Raw genomic sequence first — 12,547 nt, forward strand, 5'->3', positions numbered from 1 at the left:
TTAGGCCTGTGTGTTAGGAGTGCTGTAGACCTGTTTTCCTGTTTTCTTTCAGCCAGTTATGTGAACAGAGGGTTCTGGTTTCAGGAGTGTAGTGTTTCCTATCTACTGGTCTTCAACTGTTCCTGTGGGCCTGTGTCTGAGTCTACACGGCAGGTGACTTGGAGCAGAAAAGTTGGTCTTACCTGTGGTCCCGCAGCTCAAGTTTGCTTGTGGGAAGCTGCTTTTGAGCTCTCCTTGAGGTTGGCAACCAGGAGGGCCTATGCCACCTTTTCTGGGAACCCTTGTCATTAGCTGTTTTCCTCTGGAGTCAGAAATGTGGGCAGAGTGCAGTCTCTTCTGGCTTCCCAGGTTTGTCTGCCCCTCTGAAGGTTAAGCTCTCCCTCCCACGGGATTTGGGTGCAGACAGTTGTTGACTGTATCTCTTCAGGTCCGGGAGGTCTCTGGACTGCGGGGGACCTGCTGCTCAGGTCCCCCTCCAAATGTGATTTTAAATCTATGTCTTGCTTTTCTGGTGTGTTTGGATATTCAGTGTTTGCTTTGGTGGGAGAATTGGGCTCTGATGATGCCATGTAGTCTTGGTTTTTGTTGCTTGGGTTCCTGTGCTTGCCTCTGGCCATCAGGTTGTCTCTGGTGTTACCTTGTTCTGCTCTTTCGGACAGTGGCTAGACTGTCCTATAGGCCTGTATGTCAGGAGTGCTGTAGACCTGTTTTCCTGTTTTCTTTCAGCCAGTTATGGGAACAGAGTGTTCTGCTTTTGGGCGTGTAGTCTTTCCTGTCTACTGGTCTTCAGCTGCTCCTGTGGGTCTGTGTCCTTCATCCACCAGGCAGGTCCCTTGGAGCAGAAAAGTTTGTCTTACCTGTGATCCTGCAGCTCAAGTTGCTCATGGGGGGCTTCTTTTGAGCTCTCAGTGTGGGTGGCAATCAGGAGGGCCTGCTCTGCCTTTTCCTGGAGTCCCCGTGCACTGGGGTCCCAGATGGCATTAGGTGTTTTCCTCTGGCATCAGAAATGTGGGCAGACTGTAGTCTCTTCTGGCTTCCCAGACATGTCTGTCCCTCTGAAGGTTCAGTTCTCCCTCCCACGGGATTTGGGTGCAGAGAACTGTTGACCAGTTCCCTTCAGGTCTGGGCGGTGTCTGGACTGCCTGCATCAATATTCTTAAGGGAAATTGGTCTGAAGTTCTCTTTCTTTTTTTGGACTTTGTGTGGTTTAGGTATAAGAGTAATTGTGGCTTCATAGAAGGAGTTTGGTAGTGCTCCATCTGTTTCTAATTTGTAGAATACTTTGGACAGTGTTGGTTTGAGGTCTTGTATGGAGGTCTGATAGAATTCTGCACCAAACCCACCTGGTCCTGGGCTCTTTTTGGTTGCGAGACATTTAATGACTGCTTCTATATCTTTTAGCAGTTATGGGGTTGTTTAGATGGTTTATCTGTTCCTGATTTAACTTTGGTACCTTGTATCTGTCTAGGAAATTGTCCATTACTTCCAGTTTTTCCAGTTTTGTTGAATATAGGCTTTTGTAGTAGGATCTGATGATTTTTTATAATTTCTTCAGATCCTGTTCTTATGTCTCCCCTTTCATTTCTGATTTTGTTAATTTGGACACACTCTCTGCAACCTCTGGTTAGTCTGGCTAACGGTTTATCTATCTTGTTGATTTTCTCAAATAACCAGCTCCTGGCTTTGTTGATGCTTTGTATAATCCTTTTCATTTCTACTTAGTTTATTTTAGCCCTGGGTTTATTTCATGCCTTCTACTCCTCTTGTGTTTATTTATTTCTTTTTGTTCTAGAGCTTTTAGGTGTGCTGTCAAGCTGCTTACATATGCTTTCTCCTGTTTCTTTTTGCAAGCACTCAGTGCTATGAATTTTCCTCTTAATACCACTTTCATTGTGTTCCACAAGTTTGGTAATGTATCTTCATTTTCATTAAATTCTAAGAAGCCTTTATTTCTTTCCTTATTTCTTCCTTCACCAAATTGTCATTGTGTAGAGTGTTGTTCAACTTTCATGTTTATGTGGGCTTTCTGTCGTTATTGTTTTTATTGAAGACCATCGTTAGTCCTGGTTATCTGATAGAATGCATGGGATTATTTCTATCTGTGGGTAGAGGGTAGTCTCCTCTGACTTCTCAGGAGTATCCACACTTCTAAGGGTCCAGCTCTTCCCCCCAGGGGATTTGGGTGCAGGGAGCTGTTTGGCTGATTCAGTTCGGTCCTGGGAGCAGACCAGAACCACGGGTACAGGCGGCTATCCGTTCTGATATCCCTGTGTCCAAAGGCACTTTCCACTTTGACTGGGGATGTGGGCAGAGGTGTGCAGAGGTGGCAGTCTGCACTGTGGTCTTAGGTTGTCTGCATTCCTTGGGGTTCAGCTTTCTTCACCATGGGATTTCGGTGCAGGGAACTGTGGGATGGTATCAGTTCACTTTCAGGCAGAGCCAGAAACAGGAAGTGCCCTGACCCAGAGGACTTCTGCCTCTGTGTATCCTGAATCCACCACTCAGGTCACTTGGTAGCAGAAAAGTGGTCTTACCTCTGTTCTCAGGTGTGTTGACTCTTCTGGAGACTGTCTTGCAGCTCTAGGTTAGGGCAGGAATCAAAGGGTCATGCCCCTGATTTCTCCTAGTTCCTTGCACCCAGCAGGCACAGTTGGCACTATGCGATTCCCTCTTGGGTCTGGGCTATGGGCAGAGGGTAATCTCCTCTGATTTCTCAGGAGTATCCACACTTCTGAAGGTCCAGCTCTCTCTCTCTCCTGGGAATTTGGGTGCAGGGAGCTTTTTGTCCAGTTCAGTTTGGTCCTGGGCACAGACCAGAACCTCAGGTACAGGCGGTTGTCTGTTCCATATCCCTGTGTCCAGAGGCACTGTGCAGTTTCCCCTTGGACCAGGGATGTGGGCAGAGGTGTGTAGAGGTGGCAGTCTGTCCTCTGGTCTCAGGATGTCTGCACTTCTGGGTGTTCAGCCTGGGTTTTTCTAAAATTATTGACATACGAATAGGTAATTGGAATTTTAGTGATGATTTATGACATTTTAAATATAATATAAAACATTATATGTTTATCATATTCAATCCAATTTGGGGTTTGTTGTTGTTGATTCATTGAAGTCGTATGAGGTCTTATTGACAGATACACATCATATTTGTATATTGTATTATGAATTTGATTACATGCGCAAGCATGATTTTCATGACATTTGCCCATTATTTCCTACTGTATCATGCTACAGTTTCCATTTCTCACATATGACTAAGAGTCTCCCTGTTGTGTTTTTTAATTTCTTCACCAGATTGCATATATGAGAATGTCTGTCATGTTTATCTGTGTGAGACTCCCTTATTTTACATAATATAATGATCTGCAATTCTATTCAATTTCCTACAAATAACAAAAAGAGTGACAGAAAAATATTTCTCTGAGAATGCACGCAACCCTGGGCCATGTATTAGCAACTGTCTTTTTGTGTTCTGATTAACAGAAACTCTACACTGTGTTTGAGCCTCCAAAATGACCCAAGGGTTGGATTCAGAAACAAATCACAAATGAAATATCTTTCATTGAGAATTGCTTTTAATTTACTCTTTCTTTTACATGTACAGTTCTTTCTTGAATGTATGTTTGTGAAGTTTGTTTATGTCTGGTGCCACAGAGGCAGGAAGAAGTTTTCAGATCCTTAGGAACTGGATTTAAAGTTGTAAAGGCTGGACTCTGATCTTGGTTCTATAGAAGAAGCAGCTGCTGCTCTTAACCACTCAACCCTCTCTCATTTCTGTTTTGAATTTAAAGATAAATACCTTGGAATAGTTTAAGAGTACAACTGAACCTCCAAAAGTGTTCAGCTATGTATGCTACTGTCTACTTGGGTAAGATTAGAACTTTCAAATGGAGTTTTAAAAATATACAGTATGGGCTAGAGAGATGGTTCAGCAGTTAAGAGCACTGGCTGTTCTTCCAGAGGTGCTAAGTTCAATTCCCAGAAACCACTCGGTGGGTCACAACTATTTGCAATAGGATCTAATCCCCTCTTCTGGTGTGTCTGAAGACAGCTACAGTGTACTTATATACAAAAAAGAAAAATATATTTCTTTAAAAATTATAGTGTGATCTACTGAATAAAATTCTTTATAACATGCATATTTGCCTTTTAGGTCATTAACATTCTGCTTCTTAATATAACTGCAGTCAGAAGATTTTTACTTTCAACCCACCTACTTCAATCCTTTCTATCCTCTGAGGTTCTCAAGAATCCCTGGAATGAAGTTCCCAGAGGTACCACACCTGGACCTGCAATACTGGGGAGCTCGACATTTCTTTAAACTTCCCTCCTCCTGATGTGTCAGTCAGTATATTTTCCCCCACAACATCAGTATGTAATGAGCTTTATACTTCAGTTGGATCTGTTTTCACTGAAGGCCTGCCTGAGATGATGTTTCCAAGCAACACCCTCTTGGGGGTTTTCTTTATATCTGAGCTCTGTGTGGGTGTCATAGGGAACTCATTGCTCTTCATGGTGTATGTGCACAACTTCTTGGTTAAAGCTTACATTAGTAGACCAATCAATCCCATTTTCATGCACCTGGTGATAGTCAATATGTTGACAATCATATTTGCTCTGATACCATATATCACTTCATCCTTTGGAGTACCCAATTTTCTGGATGATGCTGGCTGTAAGGCCATTGTGTATGCCTACAGAGTCACCCGGGCTATGTCCATCTCTACCACTTCTATTCTAAGCATATTCCAAGCCATCACCATCACTCCCAGTAATTCTAAGTGGGCAAGGCTTAAGCCTAAACTCTCTATATGGACATTTGACTCCTTCCTGTTTTCCTGGTTCATCAACCTGGTCATATATGTGCTCCTCATTGAGACTGTGATAGCGAAAATCAATTACACTGAGATTGAATATGCATATTCTCATGTTTACTGTGGAAATGTTCCACTTGAGTATCCCAATGTGGAATTATTCCTGAGTGTTATCATAATAAGAGATTTGTTCTTTATGGCCATCCTGGTATGGACCAGCCTCTACATGGTGACCCTCCTCTGCAGGCACCAAAAAAGAGCCAAACATCTCCGCAACCCAAACCTCTCCTCCCAATCTTCTCCTGAACACAAAGCCACTCACACAATCCTGTTGATTGTAAACTGTTTTGTGTTCTTTTATTTGTTGAACAACTTTTCCACCATTTATGACAAGTTTTGTACTAATGAAAGAATGCCAAGTTGGGGGGCAATTATCGCCATTGTGGCATCATTGTACCCCACTCTCTGCCCATTTTTACTGTTGAACACTCATAAAATTATTTCACAGTATATTTCTTCCCTACCAATACTGAGAATTACTTGTTATCAAAGAGCAGTTGGTGACTGATATGAAGTCCAGGTATTCTCATCATCAAACAAGTCTGTCTAGGGATTTTTGTGATATGTTGGAAGCTGTGTGGCTCTTGAGTCCTTGCTATGGTTGTAATTGGAATTCCCACAAGTTGTACACTTTTCAGGTTTTAGGTTTTTAATATTCTGGATCAATAAAAATGCATCTACACCATGTCATATTTACTGTCTATTGAAATTTTAATGCTTTGGAGCATATACAATAAAAACTGGTCTTCTTAATCTCCACATAAGTGCCATGATAAACACACTCCCATTTTGTACACATGACCATACAGATATACTTACACACACAAAGATAAATAGATAAAGCAGATAGGTAGGTAGCTAGGTACATCAATAGGCAATAGATATAGGATAGATTTTTTCAAAAATTTTTGACACTTTGAAAAGTCTTTATTTCACTTGTATTTTTTTTGTCTTGTTTTGTTTTTTGAGTCAGGATCTCTGTAGATAGCCCAGGCTTTTCTTGGAACTCATTATGTAGACCACGATAGCCTCGAACTCAAGAGATATTAGTGCCTCTGCATCCTGAAAGCTGGGAATAAAGTCATACCCACCACAGCAGACTAATTTAGAAATGTTTTCATTCTATTCTGTGATGTTTTTCAGCTTAAAATTGGTAATTAGGAGACAAAAAATTATTTGGGTCTGTGATAAAATTTCTCTTTTTTGAAACATAAAAGGTTTTTATTAGAGCAGTTTGAATTTAGAAGAGATGTCCTGAATGAAAGATACCACATGAGGTAAGTGATGAACCTTTTAAATAGAGACAAAAATCTTTTGATCTCTCTTTTTTTATCTTTATTAAATTGTGTATTTCTTATTTACATTTCAAATATTATTCCCTTTCCCATTTCTAGGCTAATAACCACATAACCCCTCTGACTCCCCTTGTTTGTGGGTACTCCCCTCCCCATCCTCTCACCATTACTGCACTCCCCATAACAACCCAATCACTCGGGGCCTAGCCTTGGCAGGGCCAAGGGCTTCCCCTTCCACTGGTGCCCCTACTAGGTTATTCATTGCTACCTATGTTTTGGAGCTCAGGGTCAGTCCTTGTATAAACTTTGGGTAGTGGTTTATTCCCTGGAAGCTCTGGTTGGTTGGCATTGTTGTTCATATGGGGTCTCAGCCCCCTTCAGCTCTTTCAGTCCTTTCTCTGATTCCTTCAACAGGGGTCCCTTTCTCAGTTCAGTGGTTTGCTGCTGGCATTCGCCTATGTATTTGCCATATTCTGGCTGTGTCTCTCAGGAGATATATACATCCAGTTTCTGTCAACCTGCACCTCTTTGCTTCATCATCTTATCTAGTTTGGTGGCTGTCTATGTATGGGTCACATGTGGGGCAGGCTCTGAATGGGTGTTCCTTCAGTCTCTGTTCTAAACTTTGCCTCCCTATCCCCTCCAAAGGGTCTTCTTGTTCCACTTTTTTTTTATTAACTTGAGTATTTATTTTTTTTATTAACTTGAGTATTTCTTATATACATTTCGAGTGTTATTCCCTTTCCCGGTTTCCGGGCAAACATCCCCCTCCCCCCACCCCTTCCTTATGGGTGTTCCCCTCCCAACCCTCCCCCCATTGCCTATGTGTTCCAGATGCTTCCCTAGTTTTTCTTCTATTAGTTTGAGTGTGTCTGGTTTGATGTGGAGGTCCTTGATCCACTTGGACTTAAGCTTTGTACCAGGTGATAAGCATGGATCGATCTGCATTCTTCTACATGTTGACCTCCAGTTCAACCAGCACCATTTGCTGAAAATCCTATCTTTTTTCCATTGGATGGTTTTGGCTCCTTTGTCAAAAATCAAGTGACCATAGGTGTGTGGGTTCATTTCTGGGTCTTCAATTCTATTCCATTGGTCTATCTGTCTGTCTCTGTACCAATACCATGCAGTTTTTATCACTATTGCTCTGTAATACTGCTTGAGTTCAGGGATAGTGATTCCCCCTGAAGTCCTTTTATTGTTGAGGATAGCTTTAGCTATCCTGGGTTTTTTGTTATTCCAGATGAATTTGCAAATTGTTCTGTCTAACTCTTTGAAGAATTAGATTGGTATTTTGATGGGGATTGCATTGAATCTGTAGATTGCTTTTGGTAAAATGGCCATTTTTACTATATTAATCCTGCCAATCCATGAGCATGGGAGATCTTTCCATCTTCTGAGGTCTTCTTCAATTTCTTTCCTCAGTGTCTTGAAGTTCTTATTGTACAGATCTTTTACTTGCTTGGTTAAAGTCACACCGAGGTACTTTATATTATTTGGGTCTATTATGAAGGGTGTCATTTCCCTAATTTCTTTCTCGGCTTGTTTCTCTTTTGTATAGAGGAAGGCAACTGATTTATTTGAGTTAATTTTATACCCAGCCACTTTGCTGAAGTTGTTTATCAGCTTTAGTAGTTCTCTGGTGGAACTTTTGGGATCACTTAAATATACTATCATGTCATCTGCAAATAGTGATATTTTGACCTCTTCTTTTCCGATCTGTATCCCCTGGATCTCCTTTTGTTGTCTGATTGCTCTGGCTAGAACTTCAAGAACTATATTGAATAAGTAGGGAGAGAGTGGGCAGCCTTGTCTAGTCCCTGATTTTAGTGGGATTGCTTCAAGTTTCTCTCCATTTAGTTTAATGTTAGCAACTGGTTTGCTGTATATGGCTTTTACTATGTTCAGGTATGGGCCTTGAATTCCTATTCTTTCAGGACTTTTATCATGAAGGGGTGTTGAATTTTGTCAAATGCTTTCTCAGCGTCTAATGAAATGATCATTAGTTTTGTTCAGTTCTTTCAGTTTGTTTTTATAATGGATCATGTTGATGGTTTTCCGTATATTAAACCATCCCTGCATGCATGGGATGAAGCCTACCTGGTCATGGTGGATGATTGTTTTGATGTGCTCTTGGATTCGGTTTGCCAGAATTTTATTGAGTATTTTTGCGTCGATATTCATAAGGGAAATTGGTCTGAAGTTCTCTTTCTTTGTTGTGTCTTTGTGTGGTTTAGGTATAAGAGTAATTGTGGCTTCATAGAAGGTATTCGGTAGTGATCCATCTGTTTCAATTTTGTGGAATAGTTTGGATAATATTGGTATGAGGTCTTCTATGAAGGTTTGATAGAATTCTGCACTAAACCCGTCTGGACCTGGGCTCTTTTTGGTTGGGAGACCTTTAATGACTGCTTCTATTTCCTTAGGAGTTATGGGGTTGTTTAACTGGTTTATCTGTTCCTGATTTAACTTCGGTACCTGGTATCTGTCTAGGAAATTGTCCATTTCTTGAAGATTTCCAAGTTTTGTTGAATATAGGTTTTTATAGTAAGATCTGATGATTTTTTGAATTTCCTCTGAATCTGTCGTTATGTCTTCCTTTTCATTTCTGATTTTGAAAATTGGACGCACTCTCTGTGTCCTCTCGTTAGTCTGGCTAAGGGTTTATCTATCTTGTTGATTTTCTCAAAGAACCAACTTTTGGTTCTGTTGATTCTTTCTATGGTCCTTTTTGTTTCTACTTGGTTGATTTCAGCTCTGAGTTTGATTATTTCCTTCCTTCTACTCCTCCTGGGTGTATTTGCTTCTTTTTGTTCTAGAGCTTTTAGGTGTGCTGTCAAGCTGCTGACATATGCTCTTTCCTGTTTCTTTCTGCAGGCACTCAGCGCTATGAGTTTTCCTCTTAGCACAGCTTTCATTGTGTCCCGTAAGTTTGGGTATGTTGTACCTTCATTTTCATTAAATTCTAAAAAGTTTTTAATTTCTTTCTTTATTTCTTCCTTGACCAGGTTATCATTGAGTAGAGCATTGTTCAATTTCCAAATATATGTGGGCATTCTTCCTTGATTGTTATTGAAGACCAGTTTTAGGCCGTGGTGGTCTGATAGCACGCATGGGATTATTTCTATCTTTCTGTACCTGTTGAGGCCCGTTTTTTTGACCAATTATATGGTCAATTTTGGAGAAAGTACCATGAGGAGCTGAGAAGAAGGTATATCCTTTTGCTTTAGGATAGAATGTTCTATAAATATCTGTTAAGTCCATTTGGCTCATGACTTCTCTTAGTCTGTCTACATCTCTGTTTAATTTCTGTTTCCATGATCTGTCCATTGATGAGAGTGGGGTGTTTAAATCTCCCACTATTATTGTGTGAGGTGCAATGTGTGTTTTGAACTTTAGTAAGGTTTCTTTTACGTATGTAGGTGCCCTTGTATTTGGGGCATAGATATTTAGGACTGAGAGTTCATCTTGGTGGATTTTTCCTTTGATGAATATGAAGTGTCCTTCCTTATCTTTTTTGATGACTTTTATTGAATATTGATTTTATTTGATATTAGAATGGCTACTCCAGCTTTCTTCTTCTGACCATTTGCTTGGAAAATTGTTTTCCAGCCTTTCACTCTGAGGTAATGTCTGTCTTTGTCTCTGAGGTGTGTTTCCTGTAGGCAGCAGAATGCAGAGTCCTCGTTGCGTATCCAGTTTGTTAATCTATGTCTTTTTATTGGGGAGTTGAGGCCATTGATGTTGAGAGATATTAAGGAATAGTGATTATTGCTTCCCATTATATTCATATTTGGATGTGAGGTTATGTTTGTGTGCTTTCATTCCCTTTGTTTTGTTGCCAAGACGATTAGTTTCTTGCTTCTTCTAGGGTATAGCTTGCCTCCTTATGTTGGGCTTTATCATTTATTATCCTTTGTAGTGCTGGATTTGTAGAAAGATATTGTGTAAATTTGGTTTTGTCATGGAATATCTTGGTTTCTCCATCTATGTTAATTGAGAGTTTTGCTGGATACAGTAACCTGGGCTGGCATTTGTGTTCTCTTAGGGTCTGTATGACATCAGTCCAGGATCTTCTGGCCTTCATAGTTTCTGGCGAGAAGTCTGGTGTGATTCTGATAGGTCTCCCTTTATATGTTACTTGACCTTTTTCCCTTACTGCTTTTAGTATTCTTTCTTTATTTTGTGCGTTTGGTGTTTTGACAATTATGTGATGGGAGGTGTTTCTTTTCTGGTCCAATCTATTTGGAGTTCTGTAGGCTTCTTGTATGCCTATGGGTATCTCTTTTTTTAGGTTAGGGAAGTTTTCTTCTATGATTTTGTTGAAGATATTTACTGGTCCTTTGAGCTGGGAGTCTTCACTCTCTTCTATACCTATTATCCTTAGGTTTGATCTTCTCATTGAGTCCTGGATTTCCTGTATGTTTTGGACCAGTAGCTTTTTCCGCTTTACCTTATCTTTGACAGTTGAGTCAATGATTTCTATGGAATCTTCTGCTCCTGAGATTCTCTCTTCCATCTCTTGTATTCTGTTGGTGAGGCTTGTATCTACAGCTCCTTGTCTCTTCTTTTGGATTTCTATATCCAAGGTTGTTTCCATGTGTTCTTTCTTGATTGCTTCTATTTCCATTTTTAGTTCCTTCAACTGTTTGGTTGTGTTTTCCTGGAATTCTTTCAGGGATTTTTGCGATTCTTTCAGGGATTTTTGCGATTCCTCTCTGTAGGCTTCTACTTGTTTATTAATGTTTTCCTGTGTTTCCCTAAGGGAGTTCTTCATGTCTTTCTTGAAGTCCTCCAGCATCATGATCAAATATGATTTTGCATCTAGATCTTGCTTTTCTGTTGTTTTTGGATATTCCATGTTTGTTTTGGTGGGAGAATTGGGCTCCGATGATGCCAAGTAGTCTTGGTTTCTGTTGCTTGGGTTCCTGCGCTTGCCTCTCGCCATCAGATTATCTCTAGTGTTACTTTGTTCTGCTATTTCTGACAGTGGCTAGACTGTCCTATAATCCTGTGTGTCAGGATTGCTGTAGACCTGTTTTCCTCTCTTTCAGTCAGTTATGGGGACAGAGTGTTCTGCTTTCGGGCGTGTAGTTTTCCTCTCTACAGGTCTTCAGCTGTTCCTGTGGGCCTGTGTCTTGAGTTCACCAGGCAGCTTTCTTGCAGCAGAAAGGTTGGTCTTACCTGTGGTCCGGAGGCTCAAGTTCCCTCGCGGGGTGCTGCCCACGGGCTCTCTGTGGCGGCAGCAACCAGGAATACCTGCGCCGCCCCTTCCGGGAGCTTCAGTGCACCAGGGTTCCAGATGGCCATTGGTGTTTTCCTCTGGCGTCCGAGACGTGTATGCAGAGTACAGTCTCTTCTGGTTTCCCAGGCGTGTCTGCCTCTCTGAGGGTTTAGCTCTCCCTCCCAAGGGATTTGGGGGCAGAGAACTGTTTATCCGGTCTGTTTCCTTCAGGTTCCGGCGGTGTCTCAGGCAGGTGTCCTGCCGCTCCTCGGCCCTCCCCCACGGGAGCCCAGAGGCCTTATACAGTTTCCTCTTGGGCCAGGGATGTGGGCAGGGGTGGGCAATGTTGGTGGTCTCTTCCGCTTTGCAGCCTTAGGAGTGCCCACCTGACCAGGCAGTGGGGTCTCTTTCCCACAGGGTCTGGGAGCAGAGAGCTGCTGCGGGCCGGGATCCGCGGGTGTGGGACTTCCGGTAAACACAGGAAGTGCCCGGTCCTAGAGGAATTCTGCCTCTGTGTCCCGATTTCATCAGGCAGCTTTCTTGCCGCAGACAAGTTGGTTTTACCTGTGGTCCGGAGGCTCAAGTTCGCTCGCGGGGTGCTGCCCACGGGCTCTCTGTGGCGGCAGCAACCAGGAATCCCTGCGTCGCCCCTTCCGGGAGCTTCAGTGCACCAGGGTTCCAGATGGCCTTTGGTGTTTTCCTCTGGCGTCCGAGATGTGTATGCAGAGTGCAGTCTCTTCTGGTTTCCCAGGCGTGTCTGCCTCTCTGAGGGTTTAGCTCTCCCTCCCACGGGATTTGGGGGCAGAGAACTGTTTATCCGGTCTGTTTTCTTCAGGTTCCTGTGGTGTCTCAGGCAGGTGTCCTGTGGCTCCTGGGCCCTCCCCCACGGGAGCCCAGAGGCCTTATACAGTTTCCTCTTGGGCCAGGGATGTGGGCAGGGGTGGGCAGTATTGGTGGTCTCTTCCACTCTGCAGCCTTAGGAGTGCCCACCTGACCAGGCGGTGAGGTCTCTTTCCCACAGGGCCTGGGAGCAGAGAGCTGCTGCGGGCCGGGATCCGCGGGTTTCTTGTTCCACTTTTAAAGAAGGAGTGAAGCATTGGCATTTTGGTTATCCTTCTTGAGTTTCATGTGTTCTGTGCATCTTGGGTAACTCGAGC

General features: G+C 42.4%; 1 protein-coding gene across 1 annotated transcript; it reads left to right on the top strand.

The window, feature by feature from the left end:
- The first annotated feature begins 2,973 nt into the window (after positions 1 to 2,973).
- On the top strand, positions 2,974 to 6,469 carry Vom1r61 (vomeronasal 1 receptor 61). Its single transcript, NM_001008935.2, has one exon. It carries the CDS (start codon positions 4,426 to 4,428, stop codon positions 5,377 to 5,379), a length of 954 nt encoding a protein of 317 aa, NP_001008935.1. The 5' UTR covers positions 2,974 to 4,425; the 3' UTR covers positions 5,380 to 6,469.
- Positions 6,470 to 12,547: the final 6,078 nt, after the last annotated feature.

The sequence above is a fragment of the Rattus norvegicus genome, chromosome 1 (genome assembly GCF_036323735.1).
Source record: "Rattus norvegicus strain BN/NHsdMcwi chromosome 1, GRCr8, whole genome shotgun sequence".
In the NCBI taxonomy this organism is placed as follows: domain Eukaryota; kingdom Metazoa; phylum Chordata; class Mammalia; order Rodentia; family Muridae; genus Rattus; species Rattus norvegicus.